At 45.8% G+C, this 17486-nt stretch overlaps 2 protein-coding genes across 4 annotated transcripts; one reads left to right on the top strand and one right to left on the bottom strand.

Moving 5' to 3' along the window:
* Positions 1–516: 516 nt before the first annotated feature.
* Positions 517–9474, bottom strand: CIDEC (cell death inducing DFFA like effector c). 2 transcript variants are annotated; one of them, XM_069562017.1, is made up of 6 exons: positions 9416–9474; positions 7928–8005; positions 6892–7045; positions 4157–4315; positions 3888–4072; positions 517–1071 (listed from the first exon to the last, which is right to left on the bottom strand). In XM_069562017.1, the coding sequence occupies exons 2-6, from the start codon at positions 7978–7980 to the stop codon at positions 909–911; spliced, it is 714 nt and encodes a 237-aa protein (XP_069418118.1). In that variant the 5' UTR covers positions 7981–8005; positions 9416–9474; the 3' UTR covers positions 517–908. The 2 variants fall into 2 exon arrangements, with proteins under 2 accessions (XP_069418118.1, XP_069418117.1); XM_069562016.1 differs by lacking the exon at positions 9416–9474 and adding an exon at positions 8396–8664.
* A 4506-nt stretch (positions 9475–13980) lies between these two features.
* JAGN1 (jagunal homolog 1) lies at positions 13981–17236 on the top strand. Of its 2 annotated transcripts, none has more exons than XM_069561974.1 (2): positions 13981–14540; positions 16288–17236. In XM_069561974.1, the coding sequence occupies exons 1-2, from the start codon at positions 14452–14454 to the stop codon at positions 16748–16750; spliced, it is 552 nt and encodes a 183-aa protein (XP_069418075.1). In that variant the 5' UTR covers positions 13981–14451; the 3' UTR covers positions 16751–17236. The 2 variants fall into 2 exon arrangements, with proteins under 2 accessions (XP_069418075.1, XP_069418076.1); XM_069561975.1 differs by having other exon boundaries at positions 14242–14540; positions 16166–17236.
* The last annotated feature ends 250 nt before the right edge of the window (positions 17237–17486 follow it).

The following is a 17486-nucleotide window of genomic DNA, read 5'->3' as shown; positions in this document are numbered from 1 at the left end:
TCTAGTTTTCCTAACACCACTTACTGAAGACACTGTCTTTTCTCCATTTATATTCTTACTTCCTTTGTTAAAGATTAATTGACTGTAGGTGTGCAGGTTTATTTCTGGGCTTTTTATTCTGTTCCGTTGATCCCTATGTCTGTTTTTGTGCCAGTGCTGTGCTGTTTTGATTTCTGTAACTTTGTAGCATTGTCTGAAGTCTGGGAGGGTTATGCCTCCAGCTTTATTCTTTTATTGCTTTGGCAATTCTAGGTCTTTTGTTGTTCCCAATCAAAGCCCTTCTGGTAGGCAAATTTGTTTGGAAACTGTCACTGACCATCTTGGTTATACAGTCTACTTAAGTTTAGTACTAGTTTCAGAATTAACTGCAATTTTGTTTTTGTTTTTTTGTGGGAAAAGTGCTGTTTCCTAATCCACATTGTGGAGAATGATTTGACAACAGAGTTCTCTCTTCCCTTAGACCTTTCCAGATAGAACCCTACTCTCACCTTGCAAAGAACAGAAGCACAGAAAATGTATCAGCATATATAGTTTATTGTGACCTCTCTAATGTCTTACACAAGTGGGTTGACTGTTCATTTGGGATGGGAGGCCAGGAGGCAGGCAGTGTAAGGAAAGTGTAGCATGTGAAGATGGCTTGCTGAGCGGCAGCCTTCCTGCCATTGCCTGCTGGTGACGAGTCTTAGTCCACTAAGCTACCTGGGGCAGGAAGGAGCCAGGCCAGGCCAAGAGCCCTCCGTTCTCTTTTGGCTGGCCCAGCCCAGGTTTCAGGCCCTTCCCCCCACTTCCTCATTCATGGTCCCATAGAGCTGAGGGAGATGTGGGAAGGTAAGAAGCTCACTAGCTGCCAGGCTTGTGGGTGCTACCCGCTGAGCATGGGGTCCCCAGTCTGGTCCTTGGCTGGGCTTTCACTGCAGCACCTTCAGACTGGTTGGGATGAGGGATGCGGCTTTGCTCTTGGGGGGCTGTCCCCGCTCTGTGGCATCCAGGAGCTGCTGCAGGTAACAGGAGGTGCCGAGCAGCAGATGGCCGGTGGCCCGCATGCTGAAGAGGGCCCAGCGGAGAGCTTCCCTGGGTGGAATGCAAAGGCATTAGGGTCAAAACACCAATAAAACTCCTTCCTGCCTCTTCTAAATGCCTGCTCCCCCAGGCTCCGTTTCATAAACTGTAGAGTGATCTGCAAATAGAACAGATGTTGCCTTCCCTCAGCAGATGGGACAGGGTCTGCCTTAACTGAGATGTCTGCGTATTCTTCTGCAAAATTCAAGCTCCTTTAGTCTTTCTAATACTGTTGATAACTTTGGATCAGCCAGATGGATCTGCGTCACATAACTCTGCCCATTCATCACCTCTGTTCTAGACGGAAGTGTTACCAAGACATTTGCAATCTAGGTGGTTTTCAGAGTGCTGGACGTGAAGATCTCCTAGCCTGGTGCTATAGTGCACTGAGAGCAGGACTCCAGTCAGACAGGCTTGAGTTCTCATCCAGTCTCATTAGCTGTGACAAGCTTGGCAAACTACTATAGCTCTGAGCTGCAGCGCCCTCATATGCGTCACACCACTTTGATCCCCAACAGGGTTAAGGAGGCTGAAATAATATAAATCATTTAATACAGGGCCTGATGTTTAGAAGAACAGGGGAGACATGGAGTCAAGACTAGGTGGTTGAATGCTTGACTAACCAAATTCTTATCCATATCTGTTTGAAAGAGGGTCATATGGGTGTCTAGTCCTAGCAAGGAGAAGAAAACACAAGGAAAATGAATTCTTCCTGGCTGATATTAAAATCTGTCTTCTGTTAACCTTCATTCAATAAATGAACTTATGATTGAGGTGGAGGGGGACAGAAAGTTCGAACCATGAACATCTGTACATGAAAATCCTTCAGAAATTTAAAGGCTGTACCTGAGAAGAATACCCATTTCTCAGATTAGAGATCTGAGTCTTCAAACTAGCCATCTGGACATAGATAGGAATGAAATTCTGACACATGCTACAACATGGACTTTGAAAACATGACGCTAAGTGAAATAAGCCAGACACCAAAGGGCAAGTATTGGATGATGCCACTTACATGAGTTACCTAGAATAAGAAAATTAACAGAGACAGGAGAACAGAGGTAAGTATGGCTGGGCGGGGCAGACATAGAGAGTTAGTATTTAATGGGTACAGAGTTATAGTTTGGGATGATGAAAAGTTCTGGAAATGTATGTACAAGTGACCATTGCACAATATTATGAATGTACTTAATGTCACTGAATTTTATACTTACAAAAAAGTGGTTAAAATGGTAAACTTTATGGTATGTATATTTTACCATCATTAAAGAAAAAACGCTTGCTGACACCCCTAAATCATTCCAGGGATTCCAGCTTGCTATCATTCTTGTTTTTTAGTACCAGTACTCCTACTGTGTTTAGGTCAGAGAGTCCCACTTGCCCTAGATGGACCAAGTTTAAAGACTGAAACTTCTTGCTCTAGATTTTGCAACCTGCTGTCTGTTGGCAGCAAGCCCAGGTCAAGAGCGGACATGATATGGCACAGGAGGAAAATGGAACTTCTTGCCACAGAACCAGGCCTGAGCCCACCACTGAGTGTCGTCTGTGGCAGGCAGACCGCAGCCTCAGGTCCCTCATGTGGAGACTGGAAATGCAGAGAAGAAACTCAGGAAGCCAAAAAGGTCTGGTATGCTCTAGCCTCATACATTCTGGCAGAACTCTGGAGACCCAGAGTAGGATTTCTCAGAAGCCCACTGTGAACGACAATTCATATGTATCTTCATTGCTTCTCCCATTATTTGAATTATTGCTGTGGTACCAGCTGATACAGCATTCGGCAAGGAACTGGAGGCTACAAAAATTCTTGCCCCCTTGGAGCTTGCTCTGACATTTTGTTTATCCCTGCGTCTCTAGCTCACAGCATAGGGTCAGGCACATAGAGAGTGCTCAGTAAACACTAAATGAAGCAACTGGGAGAAGTGGCATCTGTCAGAACTAACTGGCAAGAGGCCAGCTTTGTGGTTTTAAACTAGTTGGCTACATTTGCTTAATGGGGTAAGAGTTCTCTAGAGTACTACTTGTAGCAACTGAATTTGGGAACCACCACCATAACTGTACTTTAATAACAGAGGAGCCTGGTAGGCTGCAGTCCATGGGGTCGCAAAGAGTTGGAAACGGCTGAGCGACTTCCTTTCACTTTTCACTTTCATGCACTGGAGAAGGAAATGGCAACCCACTCCAGTGTTCTTGCCTGGAGAATCCCAGGGACGTGGGAGCCTGGTGGGCTGCCATCTATGGGGTTGCACAGAGTCAGACACGACTGAAGTGACTTAGCAGCAGCAGCAGCAGACATATAAGTGACTATTAGCTATAAACTGCAGATTAAGTCTGATCTATGGAAGGACACTTATTTCATCCCTTCCACACCCATGGAAAAATCAAAGTTTGTATTTATAAATTTAGCTCAGCATTCTTGATGAATCTATACATGGGTAGGATTTTGAACTGATTGTAACTTCTTGCTGGTTCTCTCCTTAACTGGGTTCAATAAAATTTTTGACACGTTCACTTTTTAAAAGTTGATTAGAAGATTTCTTAGGAAAAGTTACTACTTTAGCTGAAAAATAGTTGTTATAGTGGAAGGTGATGAAGAAAGCTAAATGTATCCAGATTCCACCAGCAGGAGTGTATGAATCCCTTTGGTATACACTACTATAAACTAAAACACGAGCGCAGCCATGAAGTCCTAGACAAATGCTAACTGTCATGGTTGGTCAGCATCAACACCAGTCCCAGGCTCCCAGAAGGCTGAGGGTGCATGGGAGAAGCCAGGGCCACTCCCATTGCTGTGTACCCACCCCAGCCCCAGCTAATCCCAGTTCACTCACTTCATGATGCGCTTGGCCCCGGAGCAGTGCAGATCATAGGAGAGGGAGTATGTGCCATAGAGAGTTGCCTTCACGTTCAGGCAGCCAATGAAGTCCTGTGGGTTCACCTTGTATAGGTCGAAGGTTACTTGGGCCACATCGATCTTGGCAGGCTTGCGGGAGAGGGTGAGCTGGTACTGAGTGCTCTGCATCAAGACAAGTATGTGGTTAGCATCCCTCCAGGATTTCTCCTAAGCTCCCAATATTCTCCCACCCAGGTGGGATATCACCTGTTCTGATGGGGGCTGCCATTTCTGCCCCTTGTGGAGGACCATGAATACGGTGTCATCTGCCAGGGATTGGAAATACCCTTCTGTCTCTACAGTTGTGCCATCTTCCTCCAGCACCAGGAAGAAAGGCTTGTACGCCAGCATCAGGGTATCCCGGACCTGGAGAATAAGGTAAGTGATGCTCTTGCCGTCATATGTAGCCACAGAGGGACTGTCAGGGACAGAATGAGTGGGCCGGGTTTTATGGGATGGGACTGAAACCCAGGGCCCTTGATGTGGGGTCACCATCCAAAGAACCTATGTCGTGGTATTCCTTATCTGACTTCATGGGTAATATTCTAGAATAGTGCTGTCCAATAAAAATATAATGGGAGTCACATATGTAATTTTTAATTGAGATAAGTTTTAATTCACATGAAAACTCACTGTTTGAAAAGTACACAATCCAGTGGGTTTTACTGTATTCACAAAATTCTGCAGCTATCACCACCATCTAATTTCAAAACATTTTCAATCCCATTTTTACTCAAAGAGAAACCTAGTACCCATTAACTGTTACTCCTCATTTCCTCACCCTTGGCAACCTCTCCTCTTCTTTCTCTCTCTATGGATCTGTCTGTTCTGGACATTTCATATAAATGGCTTCCTTCACTTAGCAAGTTTTCAAAGTTAATCTGTGTTTCAGCATGATTATTTACTTTTTTATGGCTGAATAATATTCTACTAAATAAATATGCTACATTTTTAGTCCATTCTTCAATTGATGAACATAGAGGTTGTTTCTACTTTTTGAGTATCATAAATAGTGGTGCTTTGCACCTTCATGTACACATTTTTGTGTGACATATCTTCTCAATTTTCCTGGATATATATCTAGGGTTGGAATTTCTGGGTCATGTAATAACTCTATGTTTACTCTTCTTAGAGAACTACCAACCTGTTCTTCAAAGCAGTTGCATGATCTAATATTCCCACTAGCAACTGCTCCACATCCCTATCAACACTTGTTATTGTCTGTCTTCATTTTAGCCATTCTAATGTTATGAAGTGTTTTTTATCTGCATTTTCCTAATGACTAAGGATGTTGAGCATCTTTTCATGTGCTATTAGCCATTTGTACATCTTCTTTGGAAAAACATCTATTCTGATTTTTTGCCCATTTTCAAGTAGATCCTCTTTTAAGAGTTCTTTATATATTCTTGATACTAGACCCTTATCAGATATGTGTTTTGCAAATATTTTCACCCATTCTGTGGATTATCTTCTCATTTTTTTGTTAGTGTCCTTTGATGCACAAAAGTTCTTAATATTGATAAAGTCCAACTTTTTCCCTTTGGTTACTTCGAGGTTTGGTGCCATATCTAAGAAACCAAGGTTATGTGCTCTTATTCCTATGTTTTCTTCTAAGGATTTTATAGTTTTAGCTCTGCATTTAGGTATTTGATCCACTTTGAATTAATTTTATACATAATATGAGGGAGGGATCCAACTAGATTCTTTGGCATTTGCATAGCCCATTGACTTGGTCATTTGTTGAAAAGACTACCCTTTCTCCATTGAATAACCTTGGCATTCTGTCAAAAATCAATTGACCACAGATACATGGATTTATTTCTGGACCTTCAGTTATATTCACTTGATTTGTATGTATTATGGGCCAAATGGTATCCCTGTGAATTTCATATGTTGAAGTCCTAATCCCAGTACCTCAGAATGTGACTATCATTGGAGACAGAGTCTTTACAGATGTAGTTACATTAAAGTGAGGCATTAGAGTGGGCCCTAATCCTAATGTGGCTTTAAGAAGGAAAGGTGTCTTTATAAGAAGGAACTATTAAGGGCTTCCCTGGTGCCTCAGTGGTAAAGAATGCGCCTGCCAGTGCAGGAGGCACAAGTTTGATCCCTGGTCTGGGAAGATCCCACATGCTGTGGAGCAGCTAAGCCCATGCACCACAGCTATCAGCCTCGGCTCTTGAGCCCGGAAGCTGCAACTGCTGAGCCCATGTGCCGCAGCTACAGAAGCCCAAGCACCCTAGAGCCCGTGCTCTGCAGCAAGAGAAGCTGTCATAACGAGAAGCCTGCACGTCACAGCTGGTGAGTACCTCCTGCTTGCCTCAATTAGAGAAACGCCTGCACAGCAACGAAAACCCAGCACAGCCAAAGGTGAATAAATAAAAAATTAAAAAAAAAAAAAGGAACGACTAGGACAAGTTACTCCCAACCACGTGGAGGGGGAGCGTGGAAATGGGGAAGGGTGTCATTCGTGCCCACTGTTACTCCCACCCACAAGTATTATGTGTCCGTGGTTTCCTCTCTGGAACCTTACTGATCAATAGTTTTAATTTTTTTTTCAATTTACAAAAGTTTTTTTTCCTCCACACCAAGGGGCATGTGGGATCTTCCCCCTCCAGAGATTGAACCCAGGCCCCCTGCATTGGAAGCACAGTCATAACCACTGGACCACCAGGGAAGTCCAAGATTTCCTTTCTGATGGCAAGTTCAATAGGCTGGTGGTGCCCGTCTGGAGTCTTGTCTGTCTGGTGACAGGAGGGTGGCAGTACATTACCATCTGATACTAACAATAGGCCAGAGGTATTGTTCAGAGCATATTTTTCTTATGAACTCCATCCCTACTGAAGTCCTACCTCATGACACCAAGGCCAGAGGTAGCTGTCAGGGCTATCTGTCAACCAAGGTCCCCATGGTGAGCTGTGAGAAGGCAGGCCCGTCCCTACCTTGACATGGAGGTCCTCAAGACTGTGCGCCATGATGCCCTTCCTCACACTCCGGTCAGCAGTGGTTACTCTACAGGGCCGGGCCCTGGGGGCCTCTGCACTGGGCTCTGACAGCTGCTGCTGGGTCACCACCGAAGTGCTCACTGCCATGTACCTGGGAGCCATATGGAGCATCAGCATGAGCTGTGCGCTGCCTTCCAGCTCTCACCCCACCACAGGGTAACTCACTCCCCAGTTCTCTAGGCTCAGCTCAGCATGCTCCTCTTCCCCTACTATCCACCTAGTCTGCTCTGGATAGTCTTCCTTAAAAGCCTGCTGGATCAGTGCATCTTAAACTTCAGTGGACATATATGTCCCCTGGGGATCTTGTTAAAATGCAGGCTCTTCTGATTCAGTAGGTCTGAGTGAAGTCTGAGATGTTACGTATGTAATGAGTTCCCAAGTGACATTGATGCTGCCGGGTCTCAGACTGTGACAAGTAGCCAGTGACAGAAGATGGCCCAACCTTTGCCCAGTTACCACTTTCCTCTCTTTGCCTCCTTATCATCTGTAATGTGAGATGAAATGGCAAAGCTGAGATCAGTATAAGAGAGTTTGAACTCAGATACACAATGGAGAACCAAAGGACTGCAGGGAACCTAGGTTTTGGAGTCAGGCAAACCCAAGTTCAAATCTTGGCTTCACTACACATTTGCTCCAACAGAGTGCCCACCCTGTGCCTCAGTTTCCCTGACTATTAATCTGGCAAAATAATCCCCGCTTCTCAAAGTTGTGGTGAATTTTAAGTGAGATCAAGAATCAAAATCTCAAGCAGTATCTCCCTGTTTCTACTTAGGGTGTGATATGGGGATTGGGAAGAGGCAGCAGCCTTAATATCTCCTGGGGAATTGTGGAAGGATCCCACTCCAGACCTCCTGAATCAGCATCCACATTTGAACAAGATGCCGAGGTGACTTACATGGCCATCGAGGTTGCAGAAGGTCTGCCCTACAGAGCACGTTAGGTCCCCTTCCCTTCCCCAGCTGGCTTTCCTTACCTGGAGAGGGACTTAGGGTAGAGAAGGCTGAGGGACTTCTTGGCGTATTCCATCCTCGTCAGCTGGATAGTTTTGGGCCTGGAAAGCAAGCAGAGATAGCCCATTGTGAGGGATGAGCGGCTTCTCTCTCTTGTCTTTTTTTTTTTTTTAATGTTATTTTGGCCACCCCACTGGGCATGTGGGATCTTAGTTTCCTGATTAGGGATCGAACCCCACCCCCTCTGCAGTGGAAGTTGGGAGTCTTAAACAATGGATGCCAGGGAAGTCCCCTCTTGTTTTTTGAAACCGTGCAACCCGACCTCCATCCATCAGGCCTCCACTTTGGTTTCCCCTCTCAACTCATACACACCTCCCCCAGCCCTTCTTCTGTTCAACCCCAGTAGACCACCATGACCAAGTTGGAGACCCCCTCAGTGCCCAGGCTCAGCCCCCCTCAGCAGCCATGCCTCCCACCCCGGCACCACTCACTCCATGTTTCTCTGACCCCTGGTTCCAGTCACACTGATGAGGGATCCCAAATCGAAGTGAAGAGGCCCTGCTCAGTTAGTTTCCGCCCTTGGGGACAGAGTCCACTTTACGCTGGCAGGAGGCTAGTCACACCACCTCACAGTGCTGGGGACTTTCCCTCACCTGTCGTCCAGAGACCTCCCAGGCCAGGCACCCCATAGACTAAGGCTGCTCTTTCCAGTGGGTCCTTGAGCAATCCAAACCCCTCCTGAGGCTTCCCACTGGCCAAAGGGACTTTCTACCATGGTGGGTTCTATATCCGTTCTAATACTGGAGCTGCTACCCTAACATGGCTATTGAGCACTTGAAGTGTAGCTAGTATGACTGAGAAGCTGGATTTTTAATCTTATTGAATGTTAACTGGTTTAGATGTACACAACCACCAGGGCTGCGGGCTGCTGGCAGCCATCCTGGGCAGCACAGCTCTAGCCGACAGCCCTGGGATGACCTGCCAGCCCTTCTCTCCTGAGCCTGGCCGATCCAGGCCTTCCTGAAGCCAGTTCCTCCACCAGCATTGCCTCCCTCCAGCCCAGGGCTAAAGCTTTGCAGCCTTGAAGCCTGAGTTTCACTGCATTCTGTGATCGCTCACAGAATTTCCCCTCCATCCTGCTACTTCCTTCTCCCCAGCCAGGTGGGCCTTAGTGTCCGCTTCTGCCAGTCCCTCTAACCTCTCTCTGGGTGCCTCACCCTGAAATGTTCTCCTGTTCCCACCCCAGCGCAGACCGGGCCTGGTGCAGAGCAAGGGGCTCAAGGAGTATATGGTGCACAGGCCCCTCCCTAGTCTCCTTTTGACAATATGGGGGTCTCTCCAGGCCAGCCTGACTGTGAAAGCCCTCTGCCCTGACTTAGCACTTTCCCCTTCAGCTTGCTCCAGCCTCACTCCTCACCCCCAATCACAAAGCTGCCAAGCCCCACCTCACCTGTTCTCTAGGAGCCAAAACCAAACCCAAATGAAAAAACCCAGAATATGAAACTTCTTACCTCCGGCTCACAGCCTCCTAACCTTCCAATCCTGTCCTGCTCAGCCCAACCCTCCCTCTACTTTATTTCCAGCTCCCAGGGCAGCCCCTCCCCTGGCCTTCAGCCCCAGCTGGAAGAGAGCATGGGCACTGAGTGTGCAGCTCTTACCCTTGGGATGGCAGGCCAGCCTCACTTCCAGAAAAAGCCAAAAAGTAAGGGTGTAGGCGTGTTTTGAAAGCTTTGGGGCAGGGTATGGCCCAGAACATGGCATTGGGCACAGAGGGCACAGGAAACAGGCCAATGTGAATTGTGATCCCCGCTCTACTCACATTAGCTGTTTGAGTGTAGACAAGTTGCCTTAACCTCCCGGAGCCCCAGTCTCTCTCACCTGTTCAACAGGGATGATGATTCCTATCTTAAAGGGTTAAGGTAAGGATTTGTATTAATACAAGTGAACGGCTTTGCAACAGAGATACTTAATAGATATAAACAAATATTGGTGTTACTGATAACATAATTATTTAATAATAGCAGAGGATTTAATAATAATAATTAACACCAGCTGAAATGTGTAGTGCTTAAGAATAAGATCTGTGACCCAGCAGTTCTATGTATACATAATATTTGGAGTTATATTTGAAGTTCCAAGGGAAATGAAAATCTATATCCATACAAAAACTTATACATGAATGTTCATAGTGTTATTCATAACAGGCAAAATGTAGAAACAACCCAAATGTTTGCATTAAAAAGTGTTCGAAGAAATTTGGTGTTTCCATAAATGGAATATTATTTGTCAGTCAAAAGGATATATGCTGCTACAGTACACTGATGAACATTGAACATGTTGTGCAAAGTGGAAGAAGCCAATCACAAAAGATCACATATTAATATTTGTTTGTATCATCTCATTTGTATGAAATGTCCAGAATAGCAAAATCATAAAGACAAAAAATTAATCAGTGGTTGTTTAGAGCTGTGGCTGGGGAATGCAAAGGGAATGGGGACTGTTAGTGGGTATGAGGTTTCTCTTAAGGGAGACAAAAAATGTTTTAATTTATTAATCTAATCCCAGTCTATTTTGGTGATTGCACCAAATCTATTTGGAGGTTACACAGCCCTGAAAATATAATAAAAACCAATAGACTGTACTCGCCTAAGTGTGTGTGGTATATGAATTCTCTCTCAATAAAGCCGTTTTTAAAAAAGAGGTTCAACCTCATCTTTCTTTTAACGATAGATTTTTCACACTAGTGAGTCGGAATCACATGGAAGGTTTGTTAAAAATCAGATTGCTGGGCTTCATCGCAGAGTTTCTGAGTCAGTATGTCTGGGGTGGGGCCTAAGAACGTGTATTTCTGATTACACGGTGATGTTCCAAGGTTCCAAGGTGATGCTGAAGCTGTGGCTACTTAGGGACCCCATTTTGAAAACCAGCAGCCAGCACTAGCTGTGTGGTATAGCTCATCTAAGCATCAGTTGGATCTGACCAATAGGGATTAAAAATAGCTCCTACCCCATTGGGTTGTCATGAAGAATAATCATGAAAAGTATTTGATACAAAGCTTAATGCACCCTTCAGGCTTAAAAAATAGCTATCATCATCATCATTTTATTACTTACATCTAATTCCTTCCCTAGAGAAGCTTGCAGACAACCATTATTCATTCATTCACCAAATACTTATTAGGCATTTACTGTATACTGCCCCTCCTTGGGGCTGAGAATATAACAGGAAACAAGACAACCTTGTCACATTCTTAAAGGAGCTGACATTCCTGGAGGAAGGGGGCACTCAGACCATGAACAAATATGCAGATAATCAAGATGGTTTCAGAGAATGATGTTCTCGGAAGAAAACAACACAAGGTGATGTGACAGCAACTGGCTGGAGAGCTAGATTGGCCTATGGGCTCAGGAAAGACCGCAGAGGTGGGCTTTTTTTTTTTTGAAGATCTGAAGTGTCTTGGTCTGTTTGGGCTGCTAGTCAGAAAACCATAAATTGGTGACTTATAAACACCAGAAGTTTACTTCTTGTAGTTCTGGAGGCTGACAAGTCCAAGATCAAGGTGTTGGTAGTTCAGTGTCTGGTGAGGACCCTCTTCCTGGTTCCCAGACACTGTCTTCTCTCCGTGTCCTCACCTGGTAGAAGGAGCAAGGGAATCTCTTTCATAAGGACACTAATCCCACCTCCTGCGGCTTCCCTGTTGGCTAGTGGTAAAGAATCTGCCTGCCAGATTCCAGAGATCCTGGTGGGCTACAGTCCATGTGGTCACAAAAGAGTTGGATACCATTTAGCAACTAAAGGACAATCCCACCTCCCCCAAATCCCACCTCCAAATACCATCACATTGGGGAATAGGTGTCAAGATACAAATGGCTGTGGAGCAGGGGGTCACAAACACTCAGTCTATTGTGTTCCTGCGACTGGAAGCCAGTCTTTTGAAGTGCTGGGATGGGGTGGGGGCATTCAAGCAAAGGAAACATCAGTGCAAAGCATTTGAGAAGGGAATGGGCAGGGTGAGAGGACAGGAACACAAATCACTAAACTTTAAGGCAGACTAAGAGCAGAAGAAAAGTACTGACACTTCAGGGAAGAAGTTCTGGCAAAACCGTTAGGGCCCCTCCCTAGAACATTCATGCCTCAAATATTTATTGGACATCCAGCATGTGCTTAGTGTCTCATGATAAGCCAATGGATGACTCAGAGGCAGTCTGATGACGTGGAAATCACACACAGAAAAGACAGATAAGCACAAGCTAAAGCCAGAGGGGTGGGGTGGGGGTGGGGAAGAATTGCTGAGTGACCCTGAGGAGTCTTCATGGTGCTTAGAAGAGGATGATTTTGGATCATTTGGAATTTATGTACTCAGCAAGTATTTCTTGAGTTTTACCCTTTGCCAAATACACGGGTTGACTCAGTTCATATCTGTCTCTTTAGAGCTCACCTCTAGTTGCAGAGGCAGATTTCTGAGCATGGTTCTGTCATGCGAGTGTTCCTCAGTTCTTTGTCTCGTCACAACAAAGATTTGGAGCAACGGACATTAAAGCTCTCGGTGTGTCACAGCTCTCGGGTCTTGCACAAACCATGTTATAGCTCTTAGGCAAGTCAGTGTTACAGCTCTACTTTAGTTAGAAGATAGCAGGAGAATCCATCCTCGAAGTGTGAGGGCATGCCAACCCAAAGACTTGAAGAGAACAGAGTGGAGGAGCACGTGGGGGAGGGAGAGAGAGAGAGAGAAAGAGCGCTCGCCATTGGGGGTGGGGGGAAGCGCTTTGGCTTCTCCTTTTATATGTTTTTTCTCCCACCTGGGCCTGCCCTATGCAAATTGGGCTTAGCCAGGAGTGCTGTTTGTTCTACCTGACATCTTCACCCTGGTCCTCGGGCCTTCTTTGTTTTTTTAGCCACCGCCATATTGGACTCCTTTTCCCTATTCTACCTACCTAACAGTTCTCAAATGCTGAAATGCATAAAATTATTTGAACACCTTGGAGGACTCTAGTTATGACTCAAAATTGAGAAGCAAGAAAAAGAGAAAAGATTATATATTCAACCATATTAAAAAACTATTCTGCATCTTAAACTTGTAACACCATGAGTAAAGTCAAAAGACATACAATACATAGGAAAAATATATGGCAACTAATATTAAAGATAAGAGATTCTCTCTGCTATCTATATATATAAATCAACAAGACCAACAGTACAGTAGAAAAAATGGACAAAGAATATGAACACAGTTCAGGGAAATGAAATGCTAAGGACTCAACATATGAAAAGATGCTTCAGTTTTTTCAGTAAATGTAATTTTGAAATTCTTATTTTATGTATTTTTTCTTGTGGTAAAATGTACATAACATAAAATTAACAATTTTTAAGTGTATAGTTAAGTGGCATGAAGTTTATTTACACAGTTGTGCAACCATCACCTCATTCACCTCCAGAACTTTTTCCATCTTTCTCATATCTGTATCCATGAAGCAAGTCCCCATTCCTTCGCCTCCCCGCCTCCCCCAAGTCCTTGGCTACCACTGTTCTGCTTTCTGCCTCTACCTAATTTCTTTAATGGCCTTGACATTTTTAAAAAGTATAGTCCAGTTACTTTGTAGAATGTCTCTCAATTTGAACTTATCTGTCCGTCTCTTCATGATTAGATTCTGGCCAAGTATTTTGGGCAGAAATATCAAATAAGCTATCAGCTTCCCTGATAGCTCAGTTGATAAAGAATCCGCCTGCAATCAGGAGACCCCTGTTCGATTCCTGAGTTGGGAAGATCCGCTGGAAAAGGGATAGGGTACACTGTAGTATTCTTGGGCTTCCCTTGTGGCTCAGCTGGTAAAGAATCTGCCGGCAATGACGGAGACCTGGGTTTGATCCCTGGGTTGGGAAGATTCTCTGGAGAAGAGAAAGGCTACCCCCAAAAAGTCGGACTCGACTGAGCGACTTTCACTATCAACACGTAAGTAATGTTGGTCCTCAGTTGTATCAGGAGGCATAAGGAATCTGTCTCACTCGTGGGCAAGTATTTCGTTAACGGGGTGCCTGCCAAGTTTCTCTACTGTAAAGTTACCATTTCTTCTTGCAGAGAATCTTCTCTGTGGGGAGATACTTTGAAACAAATGTGGCAGTTGCATGCGCTTGAGAAAGTCACAGATCCCTTCCATGCATCAGTTTCCCCATCTGAGAAGTGGAGACAGAGACGTCTGAAACTTGAATTCGAGCTTAAGGAAGTGAAAGTGCTCGAGATTCTGGAGAATCAGCTTCAGCCCTTGGCAAAACCCCCAAACACTAGGAGTTAATTTTCTGAGCGCTCCAAAGGATGGGGAGAGAGGCCCAGGGCGGAGCCGAGACGGGAAACGCTCGCGTACGCGTGCGCAGGGACGTGACCACAGAGTTGGTCCTCCAGAGACAGAGAGGCCGGAAGTTGTCTTCAAATAAGCGCTAGACTGTTGGTTTGGCTGAGCTGAAGCAATACGAACAGGGTCGGCAGGCAGTTCCGAGCAGTAGTCGCGGCAGTTTGTCGGCTTGAGGGGCTCCAGGAATCTGGGCGGGGAAGATGGCGTCTCGGGCAGGCCCGCGAGCGGCCGGCACTGACGGCAGCGACTTTCAGCATCGGGAGCGCGTCGCCATGCACTACCAGATGAGGTATGAAGTGAGGCGAGGAGCCCGCAGGGCCAGAGACGCAACGCCGGCCTGGTCTCAGGGTTTTGCTCCTCAGCCCGCCCTCGGGCACCTCCCAAGTCCCCTCCACCTGGCACGGTCCAGGACCCCCACCCCACCCCGCCCAGCCCCGCCAATCCCGGGAAGCCCCGTCACTCTTGTGAGTTCCACCCCTTGATCCCCCTGTACCTCGAGGGAGTCCGGGCCCTGGGTCGTGGTTATATTGGACGGGCTCTCCGACCTCGGGAACCTAACTCCTAATTGAGCCTCATTTTAAGCTGCCTTTTTGGTCTTGAGGAAGAATTGGTGAGCCAATAATCTCGTGAGAATGTAACATAAAATCTAGTACAGAAGTCTGCCCAGTACGCAGTAGCTGTTAAATTTTGGGTCGTTTTGGGGTGTGGACCCTAACGTCGAGACTTTGCCTCAAACGAGTTTTATGGAACACCTCTCCCCATCTCCCGATCATGTAAGGGATAGTTCTGCGTTCGTTTATTCGTTCAACAAATATTTATCTTCCTTCTACTCATCATGCATTGTGTTAGGCACTGAGGATATAATAGCGAAAGCAGCCCTGGTCTTCGTATTCATGTTATACCTTCAGTAAAAATTTATTGACAACATATCTGGCCCCTGCCTTCATGGAGCTTGAAGTCTACCGGTGACTGATCCCCCCCCCCCCCCCCACAGACACACACACCCCTTTCTGCACTTTCTATGATATATATATTTTTTAATTTAGAGATGTTCGTTCCTTAAATCCACTGAAGTTTCTCAGAATCTTTTCCACATCTTTCTTCCCAGAGTTTTAAAGAATGACAAGCTCTTTGGAACCTCACTTTATTCTTATGCTTAGACCGTTGTTCAAGGGAACCTCACAACCGACGCTAGCATTTTCATGCCTGTCTAGAGCAGAAACTCTGCCCTCTGGAGATGTGAAGGGGATATATCTAGGACCTAAGAAAATTCAAAGAATAAGAGAAAATTTGCTTACTTTAGAAGAAAAAGGTTTACTTTACCTGAAGAAGTATGGACGGCCTGAGTTGGTTTCTTTGCTGCCAATACCTCCTTCCATAGGCCCTACTCTTATGCTACAGTCAGAGTTCTCTTTCTTTTTTTAATGGCCGCGCAGTGCAGATTACAGGATCTTAGTTCCCCGACCAGGGGTTGACCCTGGGTCCTTGGCACTGAAAGCGCAGATTTCTAACCGCTGGATCGCCAGGAAATTCCCAGAGTTTTCTTTGTGAACACAGCCCTGAGTTACTGTTCTGTCTTTAAAATGACTGAGTCAGAGTCTTTGCAACTTCATATACTGATACTCCCCTCCCTGCCACAGTGTAGGCCTTCCACACCCAGCTGTTTACTCTCCTGGAACACAAATGTTTATGCCTTTTTGCCTGCATGCTATTACCTCTGCTCAGAATGTCTATCTCCACCTACCTCTCAGCCTAGCTCAGATATCACCCTTGTCTAGATAGCCTTCTCAGTCAACTCATTTCAGTCAGAATTGATTACTCCTTCCTGTGATCCCATATATTTTGCAACATAGATTTACAAGAGTTTTTCCAGTTCGTTTGTAATTACTTTTTCTTCCTCTGCCTTGTTCCCAGTCTCCAGGCAGGAACTATACCGTATTTATATCCGTATCGCTGTGTCCAGTACAATTGCTTGACATACAGCTGGTGTCAGAAAACTGAATGAAAGATACTTCTCCCTCTGCTCTGCCCCACAGTGTGACCCTCAAGTATGAAATCAAGAAGCTGATCTACGTGCATCTGGTCTTATGGCTGCTGCTGGTTGCCAAGATGAGCGTGGGACACCTGAGGCTCTTGTCTCATGATCAGGTGGCCATGCCCTATCAGTGGGAGTACCCCTATTTGCTAAGCATTGTACCCTCCCTCCTGGGCCTCCTCTCCTTCCCCCGCAACAACATTAGCTACCTGGTGCTCTCCATGATCAGCATGGGGCTCTTCTCCATCGCTCCCCTCATTTATGGCAGCATGGAGATGTTCCCTGCTGCACAGCAGCTCTACCGCCATGGCAAGGCCTACCGCTTCCTCTTTGGTTTTTCTGCCGTCTCCGTCATGTATCTGGTGTTGGTGCTGGCGGTCCAAGTGCACGCCTGGCAGTTATACTACAGCAAGAAGCTCCTAGACTCTTGGTTCACGAGCACACAGGAGAAGAAGCGTAAATGAAGCCTGCTTGATGGACTGCTGTGTGAGGTGACGCCTGGGCCTCTTACCCAGTGAACTGAGAGGGTAAAGGAGTTGCTCTAAAATCTCCTTTGGTGATTTTGGCAGCTGCAATGTTGGCGACTAGTGCAAACGAAGCCTGAATTCTGCAGAGCCCCTTCTGTTACCATCAACTGCTGGTGGAACTGTTTAATTTATTCCTGGTTGGTGGAACTGGGTGATCAACAGCTGTGAAACAAACTTTGGCTGGTTGAAGTTGAGGTCCTTCTGAGTTTTTCATCCTGACGTCTTCTTGGTCATTCTCTCCACTTCCCTCCATCACCCCTTCCCATCAAAACTGAAGGAGATGGGAAATCAGTCAAATTCTCCTTCAATCAGTAGGTCGTGGAGCAGGAAACATCTGGGACGCTGCTCCCCCTGTAGGCGTTGGTCTCTACTGTGAAACCTTTTAATTAAAAAGAACCTCAATAAAGTTACAACTGCCTAGTCCCCCCTGTGCCTTGTGTTGGGGATTTGATAGAATGTGAAAAGTGTGTTGTTTGATGGCCTTGGACACTTGGAGGCAGGTAGAGGCTCCCTGAGAAACCTGGCAGTGGCCACAGGGAAGTGAACTGGGCATAGGGAACCTAAAGCATGGTTGAAACCCTGCAACTGATGGGCAGGAGCTACCATGCGCCATAAGGTCAACCTCCACCTATAAAATGGTCCATTCTCATTTATGCAGCTTGGGTTATGGGCT

Source organism: Ovis canadensis, chromosome 19 (assembly GCF_042477335.2).
Source record: "Ovis canadensis isolate MfBH-ARS-UI-01 breed Bighorn chromosome 19, ARS-UI_OviCan_v2, whole genome shotgun sequence".
NCBI classification, from domain to species: Eukaryota; Metazoa; Chordata; class Mammalia; order Artiodactyla; family Bovidae; genus Ovis; species Ovis canadensis.
The sequence above is the reverse complement of the archived record's forward strand: the minus strand, read 5'-3'. Positions and strand labels throughout refer to the sequence as shown.